This window comes from Lagopus muta, chromosome 17 (assembly GCF_023343835.1).
Source record: "Lagopus muta isolate bLagMut1 chromosome 17, bLagMut1 primary, whole genome shotgun sequence".
Lineage (NCBI taxonomy): Eukaryota > Metazoa > Chordata > Aves > Galliformes > Phasianidae > Lagopus > Lagopus muta.
Window position 1 is genome coordinate 8,741,108 of NC_064449.1, and position 19,651 is coordinate 8,760,758.

At 40.5% G+C, this 19,651-nt stretch overlaps 1 protein-coding gene across 5 annotated transcripts in view; it reads left to right on the top strand.

Annotated features, from left to right (window-relative positions):
* Positions 1-19,651, top strand: part of TMEM132C (transmembrane protein 132C) — a 180,151-nt gene that overhangs the window by 48,819 nt on the left and 111,681 nt on the right. For 4 of the 5 annotated variants that reach the window (XM_048963980.1, XM_048963982.1, XM_048963983.1 and 1 more), the window contains exon 2: positions 740-1,628. In XM_048963980.1, the coding sequence (XP_048819937.1) occupies positions 740-1,628 (889 nt within the window). Of the gene's footprint in view, positions 1-739; positions 1,629-19,651 lie in introns of those variants that run through there. The other variant, XM_048963984.1, reaches the window with a different exon arrangement.

The window sequence follows — 19,651 nt, forward strand, 5'->3', positions numbered from 1 at the left end:
TTTTTGGGAAGCTTTGGCTGCCGTTTGTTGCAAGTATGTAAAAGAACTGATGTGTGCAAACTTGCATGTTTGTTTGGTCTATTGTTAGGGAGATGAGACGATGTGTAGGAGTGAAAAGTAATCTGTTAATTTCTCATCCAGATGACTGTCAGTGTTCAAAGAGCTTCTGCAGCAAAGTCAGTTCCTCCATGGGATTATTTTAATTTTAATTTTTTGCTGTGTTTTAGGAAAGCACTGCAGCAGTTTGGCTGTGTAAAATGCCTACTGGGACAGCCATTGATTCTGCTGTGCAAACCTTCCTCCTCCTACTTCCAGGTGGTGGGGAAATACTGAATGTCAGCCTAAACTTAGAGGGGCACAAGATTTTGTTGCCCTCAGTTGAAGGATACGTATAGGATAGGACTGGGTCTCATATGGATGTTCAGCAGTTAAAAGGATGAAGTGCACTGCTTCAGTTCTGCTGTCTGAACGTTGGTGGCAACAATCACCTGTGGATGTGTAACAGAACTAAAACTATGATCAGTGCAAGGTGGCATTGAAATCTGAATTGCTTCTCTTTTGTGTACATAATGCAAAAAAGAATTGGCTATATCTAAACATTTAATTACACTATATATATTTTTTTGCATCTAATGACAGTCCTTGGCTCCTTGGTTAGCTCCATGTAACTTTGTAACAAACATTTATTTAAGCCTATTAGTAGATTTGATCTAACCAACGTCACCTTTTCTTTTATTAGTGGCAGAGAATCGAGGGGTCTTGGACAATAATCAGAGATTTTCTTCTTCACCAACTTACCTACCTGTGAGCTACCGCATCTTCAGCGCAGAGACCTCTTTCTTCCTCAAAGAAGCCAACCAAGACTTCATGAGAAATTCCAGTTTGCAATCCAGGGTGGAATCATTCTTCCCATATAAAGCCAAGAGACCTCCTGTGTTAAATGCCAGCTATGGACCTTTTTCCATTGAACAAGTTGTGCCCCAGGACCTAATGATAACTTCCAGCTTCTTTGGATCTGCGAACAAGTTCACTTATAACTGGAAACTTAAGGCCTACATAATGAGTGACAAAATCTACCCTAGCAAGCCCAAAGTCCAGGTCCTGTTCTACATTGTGGGCAGGGACTGGGATGACTATAGCACGACGGAGAGGCTGCCCTGCCTGCGGGTGTTCGCCTTCCGAGAGACGCGGGAAGTCAGAGGCAGCTGCAGGCTGAAGGGGGACCTGGGGCTGTGTGTGGCAGAGCTGGAACTGCTGCCAGGCTGGTTTAACCCCCCCACCGTTGTCACAGGTCGTAAGAAGCCACTTGATCTTACTGAAGGGAGCCCTGTGGAGCTTTACTACACTGTCCAACCAGGAGATGAGAAGGGAGAGTGTACTGCTGAGGATGTAAGGAAAGGAAATGCTATCCGGCCAGGAAAAGATGGCATGGATGAAAGCATGTCCCACTTACAGCGGATTGGATCAATCAGCCTCTATCGAGGCCAGGAGACTTCTCAGCTAACAGAGCTACGGCTGGATGGTAACATCGTCGTCTGGCTGCCCTCAAAGCCTGTCAAACAAGGAGAGGTGGTGAATGTTTATGTGACAATTGCCAACAATTCTACGGTGGATCAGTTCATACTCAGGTATAGTAGAATGTTTTTTTCCTGTTTCTGATGCACACTTGGGGATAGTGGGCAAATCTAAATCAATTTAGTGTTTACCCACATTGCATATTTTTCTTCAGGTGAATATTACACCTAATCATTGAAATCCTTTGTTTTCCTTCATGAGCACTGAAAAGAGGACTTGAAAGCCTCTGTCCCTAGGAGTCTTTTAACATGTACGCCCTGCCACTTAACACATGTTAGTATCATGCAGTAAAATACAGAATATGGTAACTTGCTGCTTTAGTGGTGCCATTTCTGTGGAATAACAGACTGTAAGGCACCAGGAAAGTACTCTGTTTTACAGAGCTTTTTTAAAACTTGCCTTTTGTTGCATAGGCATAGTTTAAATGTAGCAAAATTTCAATTGCTTGCTTTTCTCTAAGTGCTCTGACAGTGCTTTGCCTCTGCCACACAGAGAGGGTTTTGTTATGAGAACTCTTTAAGGGGGGGTTAACTGTCTCCTTATGGTTAAGCATCGTTTGTCGTTGCCAATATGTGTATCCTTTGAAATAAATCCTGATGCGTTTGATATTGCCATTGATTGTAAAGGACTGTTAGAAATAACTGCAATTATTTGGGGCAGGTATGGTGAAAGCAATACCTCTGAACATAAGAAACACCCTACTGGGTCAGATCACTTTCATTTCCTTCTATAGCAGTTTCCCTATCAACGAAATGGAAATCCTTTGAGGATGGCAGACTAGAAAACTTGTTAATCACTGAGATAGTTTATGTATTTTTTTCTTTTGGTTACCAGGCTTTGAATTCAAGGGAAATCTCCACGGTGATAAATAACAATTGCTCTTTAAAGCCTCAGGGAATCAGAGTTTCCCAAAAGATTCTACACATGAAAGTATTTATTTCTAAGGCTTATATGAATTAGATTAATACATAGTTGACAACTAGCAAGGAGAATAGCCTTTAGAGCGGGAAGAGTTGCTTGGCAGATAAAAGGCTTTTATTTAAAAACTGGGATTTTAGTTATCCCGGAATCATTCTCATGTTTGAAGCTTTGGTGAAGTTGGTGAGATAATCTCTCAGACACCTGTTTACAGAGTGAAACCTCCGTTACAGAAGTCTTTTCTGACTGCGCTGCTTATCTTCTATTGAAAATCCTTTTTCTTGAAATAGTAGAAAAAGAATACTATTCCACATAACAAGCATAGCTGTGGTGAAAGAAGAAATCCAAAGGCAATGAACTGGATATTTGCTGGGTGGATGGGAGAGGAGGGGATCACCCTTTGAAGGTCTGTTTCAGTCTTTATCTTCCTGAAAAGCGAGTTGGAAGATGAAACAAGCTTGTTCCAATCTGATGATGTATTTCTTTGCTCTGAAATGAATCTGCCTAGGCAAGGATTGCATTAGCATGCTGAGAGGTATGGTTTCTGTCTATCGTACAGAAATGGTACGTGGGATATCAGTAGTGTCACTTGCATTATGGACAAAATGAATTATTCTTGGTTTTGAGAACAGATAACTGATTTATTTGAAGTAAATACTCTGACATTTGTGGGTATATTGATCTGTGTTATCATAAATGCAGAGCTCAGGCCATGTTTTCTTGTTGAAACACTTCTGGTGGAAAAGATTTGCTTTTTTTTTTTTTTTGCTTAAAATTCAAGACACAAAGACATGAAAGGTGGAAGAGATGAAGATTTTAAGCTCTTTGCTAACTTCCAGTGGAGGTGGAGAGGTGGTGTTTGTTTTTCTTTCCTTTGAGAGAGAGGAGAAAGCACACCACATGGCACTGAGCTTTAGAAAGCAAGTCAGTCCTGTGCTACATCTCAAACCAATGTCAATATTCCAAAACAGCTGTCAATTTTGAAAACTTTGTCTTGCAGGCACGTTAAAATTTCATATCTACTGCAGACGCTGATCTGTGCAGTTAAGGCATCAAGTGGAAGCTTTGGTAGGCATGAAAGAATAATTCCATGGTTTTGTGCAGTGGTGTTTTTTGGCATTATTTTCCTTCTTTTTTTAAACAAAACAAAAAAAGAAACTGTTCTAACAGCTTACCTGACCCTGCTGTAGAAAAGGACAGCTGGTGACCTCTGCTCCTTGCTGTTGTCCCATGAGGCAGTGCTTGAGTGCTGGTAGCAGGTCTGAAAAACACAGTTCAGTTCCCTGATTCTGTGGTTAAAATCTCTCTTTTCAGTAAAAACTTTGTGGATGTGCAAGTGTGGGATGTGACCCAGCAACCCATGAGGTGCTGGTACCTCCCAGGAAAGAGCAGTGGACTGCAACAAGCAGGGAGAAGTGAGCACATATGCTGGTTCTGCCTGGGGGCTGCTTTAACCTTCTCTGTGGCCATTTGCCTGGTTAGATGTAGGGCTGTATCCTCTTGTGTTCATGGGCTCCCAGCACAGCGATCCCTACGTCCTGTGACATGCATTCACATTTAATCATCCTAAAGAAAAACACACCACACACTGTCCTGAGGCTTTGTGGGTTTATTTTCTGCTTCTTGTGTAGTATTCATTGAGGTATTGCAACATCCCAGTGCTGAAGTAAACAACATGTGATCATTGCTTTAGGAAAAGAATGGCTACAAATCTTCTCTGGCACAAGTGAAACAGACAAATCTAAATGACCTCATATCCTCAAATCAGTGGAATTGAAACTGTGTTCTTAAATTGTATCTTAATTCAGAATCCTGTTACAGCATCCATACACTTATCAGCCTTATGACACAAGTAAAGTCGAAGAAAATGACTAACATGACAGTGAATGAAGTGCATTATGCATGGTAGTGCATTAACACAGTAGGAGCGCTGTCTGAATAAACAGATCTTCCTCCCATGCATCTAGTCAGTGCAAGCTGTTGTGAAAGCAGTTCAAACAATGCTGATAAGTTACAAGATCTGAGTTTTTCCCACAGCCCTTTCCTGCTGGGTGACCTTTGTGAAGTCTGTGCAAGTATTTTCTATATGCTTATCACAAAATGTAAGCAATTTGGTCAGCATTATGCTCAGGAGTGTCAATCCTGTTCCTAAAAGACTTCAACTTTCTCTAATAAAAGGGGTTTTGGATTTGCCATATATTATCAGTGGTAGAGTGAATGGGAAAATCTTAATAGAAGTGAAGAAATGGAAAAGAAGGGAAATATCACTGTGCTGTATTCCTCCCAGTAGGAGGGACTTCTGGGCCCCCAAAGGAGAGATGAATTGCACTGAGTATTGACTGCTCAGTAAGGAAAATTCGTGTTACTTCTAGCAGTTGGGTAAACTTTGAACAGAAATAAGGCAGCATCGTTGTAACGTCTGTAGACAGTAAGACAGCACAGGATAGGGAAACAGAAAAAAAACTATAAATTCCTAAAATACAGATCACTGAAGTCTTCTGTGCACTTCCTGGAGCTGTTGTAAGTTAACACCACTGGATTCCATAGGGCTGCATTGATTGATTGTCACTTCACCAATTGCTGTGTATTCAGGCTTTTCTAATCTGAGTCATCGTTTGTGTGTACTGTATGTAAGGATTAGAAAGCAAAATCCTCAGGGCGAGACCTTGTTCCTGAATGCTTCTGTCAACCTCCCTCACACCCAGCAGGCTGCAAATAATGGAAAGATCATAACGTACTGAAGACAAGTCTTTCTTGTGAAGTTAACTTTCAGAAAGAAATGCATGTGTAAGCTGAGATATTTGAAGGTTATTGGGAAGCTGGCCACTCAATTTCTGTTCGTAGTGCTGGGGAGCCAGTGAGCGGAAAGCATTAGGCAGCTTTGAAAAGTTTGGCCTGTGTGCATTGCTGGCTTTGTTCTACAGTTCTAAATACTTTTCCAGACATTAAAGGATCTTTCCATCTGTCTTTCCATGGCTTGATATACCACATTTGAATTGGGATAGCAATGTACAGCACAGGGCCAAAACAAAAACTGGGAGTGCTGAATGCTTTGTGTTACTCTGCTGGGCAGCAGCTGAGCTCTAGTGAGTTGGAGAGGGTGCTGAACCGATGTACTGATGGTATTGAGGAAGATAAGTAAAGGGAAAGGGGATGAAGTTATCTGTCCTGATTAGAGGGAAGAGTTGAAAAATGGATACTTTATCCCTTCCTTAGGTTTATTGTTACAGACTTTTGCAGCGCAACAAACTGCACCCAACAATCCAACAAACTGTCGGTTATAAACAGTTACTGATTTACCTTTGTCCAGCAATCAAATCAGCCTAAGACAATGGGCAATTAGTAGTGATAATCTACGGATTGGATGAAGGATAGAGGATAAATGCAGTGAGAAAAGCTATTAAACTGATCAGTGGAGACAGCTTTATATGTCAGTTCCTAATAAGTATTGACAGCAGGCAGTGTTAGGTGATACTGAGACCTGTTTAAATCTAGGGGAAGATGCACATATACTGCTGTGTTCAGGAGCTGAGTAGTAAAGTTCAGTGATGCTGAAGTTCATAGAAATCTGAGTACTCGGTTCTGAGAATCAAAAGCTATCACCTCCCTTTTAAAAAGATTGTCCTGAACACCCTGATCAGCTGCCTGTAAGCTGGAGCTTTGTGCAGAAGTCTTAAAACAAGAAAAACCTTCATTAAATAGTGTGATCTTTGCAGGGATTTTCTTTGTATTGTGAAAGCGGTCACTTCCACAGTGCATTCTCAAATTCTGAGTTCCTTCAGCCAAACTCAGGGCTATTTCCTTTAGTGAAATTGACTTCTGCACTTCAGGCTGGTAGATTTGAAGACTTTTCCTTAATATACTGATTGGAAAAGCAGGATAAATTGATAGGGGTTATCTTAGGAGGAGTCCATAAAAGGGAAAGAGTAACAGTGTGGTATCAGGGCATTGGCAGTCTGACAGCATGGCTTGCTGTAGATTCTGCAGCAGGAGTGCTGGGGCTGAAGTTTTTGTTTAATCTTTGGTGAATGTTTGTGTGTAAAATAAATTTCAGAAATGTTACACTGAAACATATTGTTAAAACCTCCTCCTAGAAATACTTTGCTTTCCTTATTTCCCTTCAGTCTCAGCAAACTAGTACAGTAATTTGTCATCTTTTCCAAACGTGCAGCAACACTTGTTGCTCAATGCCCTGGTTGGTAGTGGGGCAGAGGGTGGCTCCAAAAAAAGCTTGTGCGTGTGCAAGGCTGCTTGCAGATTAGGAAAGGCACCTTTACTTAATTCTTGTTTAGACTGTTAGCCACTTGTGTTACTCAAGTTACAAAAGTGAATTAAATCCTTGATTATTTGCTTGATTAGAAACAATGGAGGCTCATTAAAAGATCGTACCATATAAATCAAAGTCCTCCCAAAGCAGCACTAAGGAGGGAAACTTCATGTTACTGAGAGTGGATTTTAGTTGAACAGAGGTGTTTTCTGGCTGTTTGAAAGGCTGTGATCTGATTCGTTCGGGAACCTCCTGGGAATTCCCAGTGTGATTATCTGACGAGCTGTTGGGGTCCAAGGCCACTGTAAGCAAGAAAGTGTGTGAGCCTGTAGGTCTGAATGGAAATGAGTATTCCTGAGTAAAATAATATGAAAAGCTTTTAAAACCTAGTGCATCTTGTTACAGCTGAAAAAGCAGTAGCAGCTTGCTGGCATGGTACTGGAAGGGACATCTAGTCATAGCCCAGGGTTTTGTGGCAATTTTTGGGTGAGGAGGGAGGGTGGTATGGGGGTATAAACCAAGGTACTTGGTCCAGTAGAACCATAAAAGCTTGTTGTTTTCATCTGTATTTGTTTTACTGGTGCTTGTGGGTCATTATTTAAGATGGAAGCCATCAGATTGCAGTTCCTTTTGGCAGAGTGTCACTCCTCATTCATGACAGCACGTACACAAGGAACTTGAATTGTTTTTATGTTCTTATGACATTTTGCAGTTGAAGCTTCCTCAAAAGACATGAGGATGGTGGGAACTGCTGCTCTGCTTCAGGAGTTGATTTCTGAAGAATGCTAAGTGTTCTTACAGAGATATAGGGCATCTGACCTCATCTTTGTCACTATTCCCTTTGGGAGCCCAGTGGAGTGCTCTGTGCTTCCTCTAAATCCCGCTCTGTCCTGTGTTCATCTTCAGGGAGATATGTTGGGATGTGTAATACTCTCTTGAGAAGAAAGTTGCATTTTCATAAGCTTTCACTGCACGGAAAAGCTGATTAATTTGTGCTTTATATTAGACTGGGTTAAAAAGAAATTAAGCATGTTTTGTTTGTTTGTCTGATTCCTGGTGGGTTACAAAATGTTTCTATTAGCAAAGCTGCTGGGGGTTAATTTGCAGTAACGGTCTAATCATCTCCAGCAGCATTGTTTCAGGTTTTCATTTTGCTGCTTAAATCCAGCAAGACAAGAGAATAGAAGAGAGCTCATATCTTGGGGAGTGTCATGGAAGAATAAGTGGAGAAGTGACATGGTCCTCTGCCTTATCAGCTGTCAGACTGCTTAAAAAGACTTGCTTTTTCTTACAAATTAGGATGTAATCCTTGATTTCCAAAGTGCAATGAGACCGAGCTGTTTGCATGAAAGAGAGGATCATTAAAAAAGGAATATGTGGCATTTAAGCACTGAAGTCCAGAGCTCAGTTCTTCAGCCTCTCTGATTAGTCGTTAGACAACATAAATAGCTGTGGATCATGAATCACAACTTGGCTTTAAAGATTATGGTCCAGTGTGTCAGGCAGTCTTAAGTCATATGTTGGCTTTCACTCACCCCAGGAGTGCTGGAGAAGGCAGTTCAGCCTTCTAGCTGGTCATTAAGGCACAGATGTTGCTGACCTGCCAGAGGGGTTCCTCATTTGGCATATAGGGCATTTGTGGATCCCATGTTAAGAGGGTAAATTTTCATGTAGAGCACATGGCTGCTTAGGCCTTGCTTTGCATTAGCTTTTAAGCATTTAGATGCTGTGATGTTAATTGCTGAAGTCAGTCATGTGATGTGCCTGGTCTCAGCAGGTTGTAGAAATACAACCACGAGTGTTTTTCTGCTTGAGGTTATGTCTAGCTTAGAAAAATCCCCGACTGTGTAGAGAGCCTTTCCTCTGGAAAGGAAACACCAATCCACAGTGGGAGGCTGTCGCTTAGGAATGTTCCCGAATTTAGTCCTGTCAAAAGTAATGAGAATATTCACAGGCTGCTTTTTATCTCTAGATATGAGGCATTCATGAGACCACATTAGTACCAGCTTCTTTTCTCTTCCATAGCAGGCTGATTACAGTCTTGTAGGAGAGGAGGGAATGAACAAAACGCCTTTTTTTGTGTTTACTTAGCTGGTGTTGCTTGCCTCTATCAGTGATAGTGGACAATGTTCACTTGTCTGTATGTAAGTGCACATTTTCTGAGACAGTAGATGATAAAATAGTTTGAATTCAGTTGTCTACTCAGTGCATTGTGAAGAGGACAGAGCTGGTCTGAATAGGCAGGCTTAGAACAGATACAAGAATGGAAAGTAGATGGTAGAATTACACCAGCCAGTTGTAGTGTCAGGAGGGTCACGCAGCCTTGTAGGTAATGTGGTAGTGGCATTCAAGTGCATTGCATGCATCCTTGACAATGGGTTTTGATTTCTTGTTGGATACTGCTGTGCTCACGATGACATGAAAGCTGTAATTCCAGTCTTAATGAGCTCAACTTCACAACGGTATCTGCAACCTTCCAGCCTAGTCCATTAGGGTCTGCTCTTGGTCGTGTTTCAGAGTAATTCCTCCGTGACCTTCTGTATCTTAAATCAAGCTGTACAAAACCTTAGAAAGGACACTGCAAACAGCAGTCTAGCCTGAGTATAAATACATGAAGTAGGTGTATAATCTCCATTTACTAAGACTCCAGGGTACTGCTTGAAATTTTTATCCGTCTCAGACAAAGCTATTGTAGTAAAAGCTGGGTGAAAATATTGACTGAGCAGAGAGAAGACTTTATCTGCTGTCTATAGACAGTGACAGCTGGTTAATTTTAATATTAATTCTGTGGAAGATCTGTAAAGAAACTCTGCAAGAGTTCGGAAATTAATATGCCTTGCCTCTCTTCATGATGCTCAAGTATGACTAAAGTGCTGTCATTTATGGTTTGCATTCTTTAATTTTCCTAGCATCTCAGGTAATGGGTGCTTTGTCCATTGCTATGGCAACAACACTGTTTTTCTTACTCAAAGTAAACACTGACATAAAACCCTCTCTAGCATTCCTTTTATTCATAGTGTATACCTAATGGATATCGTAGCTGTGCAAATATGTCATGATTGTAGTGGATAGAGAGCAATAAACCCTAAGTCTGGTGACCTGGTTTAAAACGGGTTTTGCTTTTCAGCTCACGCATAACTTTGTCAGCTACTTCAACTGTTTTCACTCCTACCTGTGCTCAATTAGATTTCAAGCACTTGAGAGGGGGGTGCAGTCCCTGCCTGTGTTGTTGATGAGCATTTATGGGAACTGGGACCTCATAACAGATGAGGCGTGCTAACTTTGTGCCTTTGAAGCTGAACTGATCCCATGAATTTTTGGCATTTGTTCAAGTTCCCACCTATGCCTTTTCTGAACACAAGGGATGGAGTAGCTGTTCTTTTCCTCTGCTAGTACTACGATACTGTTGCCTTCAAAAAAAATAAGTCACTTGACAAGATGTCTGAAGCTCTTACAGCCCCAGACCTCTCCAAAAAGCTTTGCTGCACAGTTCCCTTTAGATTGCTGTGGCTTTAAAGCTACATGACCAATGCAAATGCAGAGCACGTTGCTGTTTCCTCCCTTAAAGCAGGGGAGCTGGTTTGCTTTGAGCCCCGACACCCAGCAGATCCATGGGCCTCTTCCATGCAGGGAGAGCTGTTAGGTTTGGCTCCTCAGGGGGGAAAATCCTCCTGGAAAAATCATTTCTGCAAGTATTTTGTAGGGTTCTTTCTGCCTTCCATCAGATCAGTTGGTGATGGAACTGGATAAATGTTGCCTTTGTTTTAAGTAAAAATTAGATGCAACTCTACAAGAAGGTGCTTGCATGTTCTGGATTATATTCTATGTGTTTTGAGTGTTTCAGATGGAACCTCATTAAACATCTTCACAGCTCTTTTAGATTCACCTCTGTTAACTGTTACAGGGATTCCCTGTGAGCGATTGGCTGTACCTCCTTGCACCAAAATCAAGTGCGATCTAATCCGATAGAGCATTGTGCTGGGAATGATTGCATTTAAAACACTGCGTGGGCAGAAGTGTTTGAAGCTACAAACCCCCTTGGCTTTATGTGCCGTGGCCAAGTATGTGCAGTAACTTTAAAATCAAGATCACACGTTATATTAGCAATCCTTCAGGTGGGAATGTGCCATCTACTGCAATTAGTATTTATTTTTGTGAAGGATCTGGCTCCTTACCCACTGGATGTGAATTGTCCGCTTCTCTGCTGGTGCAGTCACTTTAAGGTATGCAGTTAGCTGGGTATAAAATAATACTGGTTATTGTAGTTTGAGGCTATGATACAATAGTGAATAAAAATATAAGGCTGATACCAAAAGGCGTTGTTCTGGGGAATGCCTTGCATAGCACTGTATTATGGCAGCACAGTAGGTAGGAGTACTGGCTGAGAAAAGCAACTTTGGCTATGCAGTGTTAAGCAAGGCACAGCTCAGTCTCAGCTGGAGTTGCTGCCATCTCTGGGAATGGGACTGCTCAGGGAATCCTTGTTCTGGAAATCTCAGACTGTCCTGTTGTGTGGCATAATTATATCCTGCACCGTGTATCTCACTGCTATTCGCTTCTATTATGCCTGTTTATTTAAATCCTAGCTATTCAAAGGCGAAATGTAAGGGATTTGTGACAGGAGCAAGTGAACATGAGTGCGTTGTTCTCTGCCCAAAAGAGCTTCAAGGGATAAGAAATGCTACTTTGATAATTGTTTAAATGGTGCTTAAGGGGCCCCCTGGGCTACTTATATTGTCTCCGTGATTTGCCTCTTCCTGCCAAATACTCAATTGATTCTGTGTCAAGAACATGAAAGAGTGGGGAAAAAAAAATGCAGGAGGATGGCAGTGAGTGAGTCCTTGTACAAACATAAGGAAATGAATCGGTCACATGAAAAAAAAAATCACAATCGTCACTCCACCATCTATATGTACTAAAGCTGTTACTCAATAAGTAACTTTCTACTTTTATTTCTGTTTTCAAAATAGGAGAACAAGAAAAACAAACTGGGTTTAACTCAATCTGACCATGTTCTTATGATCTAGGAAAAGAAAGAATAATTTGCAGACTTTTCTCATCTTAGTTCAGTTTTAGAGCTTTGTCGTTAAGAACAGAAAAGATACTTCTGTGGAATTCAATCTGGGTAGATAATCTTGGACAAAATTGGAACATGGATGGACTTACCTTTTGGTAGGAGGCTTTTAAACCTGACCATCTTTTCTGGTATGTTGCCTATGGCTTTGAACACCAATAGCAGAGTGCTGCTTCTGAGATTCCAAATGAGTTTTCCTGGTAAGTAAAGCCAATTGAGATTAATAACCAAACTTGGGTTGCTTTCCATTCTAAACATTTGGATTGTTACTTGTGATTAAATGTGATTTGGCAATGTTTGAGTCTTGAAATCCTTGTGTCACCAAGGCAGGCTCCTGTGACAGTGGTAATGATGTTGGGGTAGATTTCTGGAGCACAAATTCCTTGTTTGGGCAAAGCAGCCTTATCTGATGGGAAGAAATTTGAGTGCTGTGTTTTCAAGCTATTCTGAAGCACTTTCAAGCTGTTTAGGAACAAGAGGTCTAGAATGGAGGAGCCCATATAATATAGGGTAGAGATGCTGGACTGTATAACAAGGTGATTAAAAACTTGGGCTGAATCCTTTTCATCATTATAAAACTTCCTGTTCTTAGACTTGTTCCCACATTACTCTTTCCACTACACTATCCTTCGTTTCCTACCTGTCACAGTCTATCTGCAATACTCCTCTAATTAACAGATCAGGTGAGAGACAGCTCATCCTCTGCCTGTGTCTGTGGCTATGCATGCAGAAGGCTGGCTGCGCACTGCTGCCCCAGCACAGAGCATGAAGCGCTGCCTCCCAACAGTTTCCAAACCTAGCGAGTGGTTTCACTGACCACCTGTTGTACATGCCTGAGATAGACTTAGCACAAGTCCCTGAAAAATGGAGCCCTCTCCTGCTGTGAAATATATTTAGAACAATTCTCTCAGAAGCACAAGTATGGTGTCATTGTAGAGGTGTAACTGTCAGATGTGGGTATGTGGAACAGAGATCTTGAAACAGCAGCTGTAGAAGTTTGCTTGCTTTTTCTACATTCTAGAGACAGGATGATGCTTCCCAGCCTTTCACGTGCTGAGCCTTTATTCTTGTGTTTTACCTCTAGTTAGTACATTTCTTGTGCGATCCTGATGGGGATCATCGCAATTAAGCTGTAAATTCAGATGAGCAAATTTACATAAAGGAATGACTGGTTACACTGAGGTTTTATACACATTGTTTGCCTAAATCTTTTTATTTCTATTTAAACTAGTTGTTCAATTCTTTTGCTGTATGTGTGCATTCTGCCCCTTTTCTTCTTGCTGGAGAGAGAAATGAGGAGGTTGGAGCTGAAATTTTTCTTGTCTGATTAAATACAAAGTGAGGCTTGCGTTTTGATCTGATATGGCTTGGGTTCCCTTATACAAGAGGAAAAATATCATTTCAGCATGTGATGAGAGGGGACAGAATGTTATCACAGTTTGTATATTAAATTTCTGTGTGGTCGGCTTGAAAACAATAATGTGAGAATGGTCCTGACTTTTCTAAAATGCTAGCCTCCTGGACAAGTCATACTCATACACACCCAGTTCAATAAAATATAGTTATACAGCGATTAGCAAGTGGTGGTGAAATGACTAAAGCACTGGATCGTGGACTAAGATGCCATCAGCAGCTGCAAACCAGCAGCTTCTCAGCCTTCGCACTCCTGTGATGTGAATGTATGGTATGGATGCCAGTGGTCAGTTGGTAGTTTTTAATGTATCTCATCATAGTACAACTTGATTTCTCCATCTCATGTATATACAGAATATATGTAAATATGAAATACGTGTATGTTGGTAGCTTAAACATAAAGTACCAAAGTGTTTGAGTATCAAGTGAAAGTGTGCAAGCAGAGGACAAACCTAGTAGGGCTAACAAAGCCTAGTGGTTTTTTCCCCTAGAGCCAGAGTTTCATACTTGAAATCTTCCATCTGCAGGACACCTCGACTGTCCTGTGTGCAGATGTGTCTCTCCCAAGGGATGCTTTTTTTTTTCTTTTTGCAATTACAGTTGATCTAGCCAGTCTGCATCCATGTGGTGGTGTTGGTTTCTGCTGTTCTGGGTGACTGCTAGGGTCAGAATAGACAGTAGGAAGTGTGTATATTGGTGGTTTTTGTTCGTTTTTTTTATTGTAGTCTTCTAGATACTGGTTCTGCATTCACAGGTCTGAGAGCTGATTGCTGAGCCCCTGTGCAAAGGCTAAATGACAGGCATTTCTCTTGTTTTTGCTGTTTGTGAATGTATGCCTGTATACCTCTGTGTGTTTGCGTAGGTCGGTCACAGTCTGGTTTCACAAATTTAGGAAGATGGGAAAGTGAGAAGAAATGAGCAGCAATAAAATAAGGTGCATTTTCTTTGCAGCCTCTGGCTTGTGAAAGAAATTAAAAGAACAGAACTTTTAGATGAGGCATGTAACTGACTTCAGATATCTATGCTCATTTATTTTGCAAGATGAAGCTCTCCTGAGGGTTGTTTCAGTCTGCAAAGCATATGAACTAGCATCTCTTTTTTCCAGCACACAATCTAGGAGAAGAGTTATTGGAGGAAAATGTCTAGGGATGTGTTTGTACAGCATCAGGTACAATAGAACTTGGATTGTTATTAATCAAAACAATCCTACACTTCCACAATGTTTGTATTCTACAATATTCTTCTTCTCCTCTTTGAAACGTGTATTTTTCTAAAGTTTGTTGAAATGCCAGTTGTATAACAAAGGGTTTCATCCAGAATCTTTTCACGTGTCCATTTCAGAAGCAATACTACTCCCAAATGTGAGCTTTTTTTTCCCTGATAAAACTCTGTATAGATAAGTGGAATTTTTCTTCTGTCTTCATCACTTTGTTGTTGTTGTTGTTGTTATGATCATCTTGATCCTTAGTAAAAATGATATTCTTTGCATCCTCTGCCTTAATCTTACTGCAGTCAGTGATAATTTTTTACCCTAGGTATTACTAGGAATTTATTCATGGTAATGGTCTCACAGTCCGAGGATTTTTTTGGTGGGTTGTGATAGTGCATAAAACTCAGCTACTGATCCATGTAAATGCTGTGTAAAGGTTGCTGTTAATGGCATAGATCTCAATTGATCCAAAATCTGATCCTGTGACAATTTAAATCCATGTCAAAGCTTCCATTGACCTCAGTGAGGACGTGGTCAGATCAACTTCTGCTAAGAACTAGCAGCCTATAACAACAAACTGCAACCTCTTATTATCACAGTTGTTAACAGTTGAAGATGGGTTATTAAACTGAGGCAGATCTAGGAAGAAGAACAACTTCTCTATACTGAGTCAAGTACTCAAGCTGTTGATGCAGGAGTGCTAATGAGGGCAGGAGTCAGGCTGAACAGAAGCAAGACAGGACTGATGTAGAAGTAAACTGGGGAAGGTGGCACCATGGCTTGTTTAATTGCTCATTGGTGGAGATGAGGAAAGATGGGAGGGAAAAATGCATGGAATTATGGATGTAGAATACACGTGTATCACTAACTTGTGGTGGGTGGGGTTGGCTTAAGAGAGAAGTCTGAAATGTCCTTTTGCCCCCAGGAAAAGGTTTAATGTTACAGTTGTAATTTCCTACATCTGGATGTGGAGTTGTTCTGTTTGATTCTGCTAGACAGTCTGTGGAGCCTTTACTGCCTGTTACCCAATGTGTTAATTTGTGTGGGATACGTTTCTACAATCAGTGTGCTGTTAACAGCCCAGAAGTTTTGTGTGAGTTGAAGTGAAGCAAAATGTATTTTCCCAGATATTTTTACAAAATTGTCATCTGAATTAATGGGGGAGGATTAGAGCTGGTTCCGTATAGAAAGCTTGTGAACAAGAGGAAAACACCCATTAATTGATGCGCAGGGAGAGAGTAATAAAGCACTCAGATAATTCAGCACAGGGTGAAACAGGTTCATTTCTGTGTGCCACTGAGATTTTTTTGTTAATAGTTCTGATGGCAGTGCAGTAGCTGAAGTTTGCATGCGGAATGATAGAAAGTGCTTGGGACACCCCTCTGCAGAGGCTGTGCAGGACTTCTGATCCCCAGCTTCAGAAACCACGGAGCCCCCTGGATTGTGGGAAAGTTTTGTTAGAACAACAAAGTATTTGCTCTTAAACAGAGGGGGGGAGAGGGAGGGGAGGGAGTTTGTAGAACCATCAAAGAGGGACAAGGATTCAAAGGGAAACATATGCCTGAAACATATGGGTCAAGTTTATTTGAAAGGAAAACTTGTTTGCTTTTGATTCTTTATAACATTTCCCATGGAGACTAGCAAATAGAGCTGCCACATTTTTGGCAAAGTGCTCTTAGCCTAAACCTGAAACACTTAAATACGCATACTTATGTTAACGTGGTCTCTATTAGTTTCAGCAATGTGATGTTTAAAGCATTTTTTAAAAAATTCCTGCTTTTATTATTCTCCAGTTGGCTGCATTTTATATTTAAAATGGGAGTATTTATTTATTTTGACAGGAAGAAGGATAAAGTGATTAAAAGAAAATCCTTCTCCTCCAAGGTTCTGCCATCAGTGCAAAGGTCTGTAGGACTAAGGACAGCAAGTGACAGGCGACTGTAAGAACCTGGAATACAGGGGCCTGAAACCACTTTGAGGTTTGAAAGCCATTATTAAAACTGATTGGCACTTACAGAAAACATTTGGATAGCAGTAACGAAGGAATTTTCTCTGGCTGTGCATCTCAAAAATGCTCATTAGCAAAGTTAAAATTGAAGGTGGGACAGGATAAAATGAAATCAGGCTGTATTCACTGAACTCTTTTGGCTCCATTGCCTTTTCCTGAGCTGCTATAGAACTGTCATTTGTATTATGATATTGTTTGCATTATTTATATAATTATATTTTATTATTTATTTTTCAAAATAGTGACTCTGTACACGCAACGCTATTTGATTGTTTGCTTTCTTTATTCCTAAACAAACATATTGGCCCCATTTCTCTTACAAACAAAAAGATGTCAGTCAAGCTTCACCACCTTTGATATGAGAGAGCTGGATCAATAAAAGAGTGGCTGAAAGCAGGCCAGGCTTATTCCCCTCTTCCTAAGTATATAATAGTTGGGAAAGCAAACGATCCACTGAGACCTAATCAAGTAAAGTGCATTTAAAACACTGATTTGGAGTGTCATCAAGGGTCTACAGTCAACAAAATTGATACAAACCTTTAAAAGCCTTGGTCCAAAACCATGGGCATGCCTGTGACTGGAATAATAGCCTCTTACCTGCAAGACAATAACCAGTCTCTATTATTCTTGGTGCTTTCTGAAGAAAATACATACATTCTATTTGTATACAAGTATGTGTGTGTAAAATATATATAAATGGCTTTGAAATATTCTTCATTTATGCATAAAAAGGGCCGATGAATTCCTTCACTGTTCCTCTGATAAACATTCCTAACAACTTCCTCTCTAGTGTCTATTGGGACTAACTTCAGGCTGTGCAAAGAATTGGACTCATTTTGCATTCGTCTTCCCCTCCATGTAGGTGCCCTTCTTGTCCTGAAATATATTTTACAATACTTTTAATGGCTGAAACGGGATAGTAGTGACAGACTGAGGGAAAATGGCCAAGATTGTTTTGGCATTGTTTCCTTTCTCCTTCTGGCCCCCCAAAAAACAGAGGGAGAGAGAAAGCAGAGGCTTTGGCTGTTTGCCACTTTACTTAGTGATTTGAAGACAGCAGACAGATCTGTCTGCAAAGACGCGTGGTTGCAAAGCACTTATTAGAATGCTGTGCTAATGACTGATCTCAAGACAGCTATCCGTCTGTCTTGTGTGAACACTGATTACCCACCTTCAGTAACGATGTGGCAGAAGGTGCTGCTCTGACTTCCAACTGTGCCTTGTCATGAGTTGATCTTTAATGACTCCTAATCAAACTAAAGAAGGTATGCATTCACTGTGTGGCCCTCAGTGAACTCTATGTCCTGACATCTTATTTTGCCTTCATTGTCATCGGACCGTATCCGTGATTTTGGTTGACTGGGAAGGTCAATAAATAAATACACAGTTTTGTGGTTTTATTTAACTGAATGAGAATTTTTTAAAAGATCTACTGCTGGGCTGCTTTATCCCTCCACAAAAGCATTTAGATTCTTTGAATATCTTCTCACATCCCGTGCTAAACTGGAGCTGAAAGCTTCAGTAGTCTGCCATGCAGGTGATGTATCTATGCAGAACTGATGTAAATGGAGTTTGGTGTTCTGTACTCAGCTGGGTGAGTGACAGACTTTGGCTTCGCAGGTCTTGACACCTCCTGAACTTTTGGAGTCCAAAATGGCAGAAGTGTCAGCTGTGTTTGGGATTTTATTACCTTAACTTCTGGAAATAAGCTTTCCTCACGATTGAATTCACTTTTAGAGTTCTTTGGAGCTTGAATCTCATTTTTAGTCCAGATATGAATCCTGCTGCCTTCTTACCTATTATAAAAATTATAAAAACTAGTTTTATCAGGTCTCACTATTAGTTTTCAGCCTTTTGGCTAAAGAAAAAAAGAAGCTGATTCCCACTACATAAAGCCACGTGGAGGTTCTGAACTACCTCTCCTCGCTGTAGAGAAAAAGATGCAGTGTTGTAACGAGCTTTTCCTAGGGAGAGTTCTCTCCAGACAAGCTTAGATTTTGTTTAGGAAATATGATTTCCATAATAATTTAAAATACTGTCAGACTCCCTGCCCAGTCATGTTCTGACTGCATTACACAGTAAACCTGAAGGATGGTCTTTTTTATTATTATTATTTTTTAAGAGCAACCCATGATAAAAATAGTATCTTTCTCACAGAACTGGGTGAAAGAGTTTTCACAGATGCTGCCAACAGTGTTCCTGGCTCAGAGCGTTTCTATTTATCTTTTCTTAAGGCACTGAATTTACTTTCAAGTTTAAAAACATTAAAAAAAAAAAAAATCACTTAAAGATCCAAATCTGATGGCACAGATGAAAGATCTAGTAGGCATTCCAGATGCATTGTGTATTTCAGTTATTCTAACTATTGAGCACTAAGATGCCAAATTATTGGATCCTGGCAGTGCTCCCATTCAGTGCAATCCTATCATAATTAATGTGGTAAAGCTCCTTTATGTAGAAAAGCATTTATGGGATCTTCAGGGACCACAAAACAAACAGTAATAAGAGTTCTTCCACGTCTGGCTGTGCAAATTATGGACATATGGTTGGTGTGGCTGATGCTGGCAAAAATCCTTTGAAGTCTTGCTTGTGTCATCTTACTGCCATCCATCACACTTCCACATAGTGGCAGGAGATGTCAGCAGAAGCTGTCACTGCACCTTAAAATAAACTCGGTGTGTGCTCTGCATTCAGGTGAAAACTAGCTTCAAGCAAAGAAATCAGAGCGTGAAGAAACTGTAGCACTCAGCTTTCTTAGTGCAGCTCTCTCATCTCTCTCCTACTATATAAGCATGTAATGCAAGTAGTTCTAAATGTCTAACTACTGATTTCTTTTGCAAGCTCTGGAATCAAACTGTTTTTTAGATCTGCTCTAAATGTAGACTAATCCCAATGAAATCATCATGAAACAGTGGAATTCAACTTAGTAGTTCACATGTTTAATCAATCATACCAGAAAGGCAATTAAAACTTTAATTTTTGTGTTGATTCCTGTTATTTGCTTTTAAGAAATTGTCTCCAGTAGTACGGATTAATTCAAAGGTATTCTTTGTTGTTTTTGTTAGTTTTGGTTGTGTTTGTCTAGCTAAAAGCTGGGTTAAAGTCCATGCAAAATAACAAATGCTTATAATTGTTTATTTTTTTAACTCACTCTGAAGGCATTGACATTGGAGAACACAAAATGAT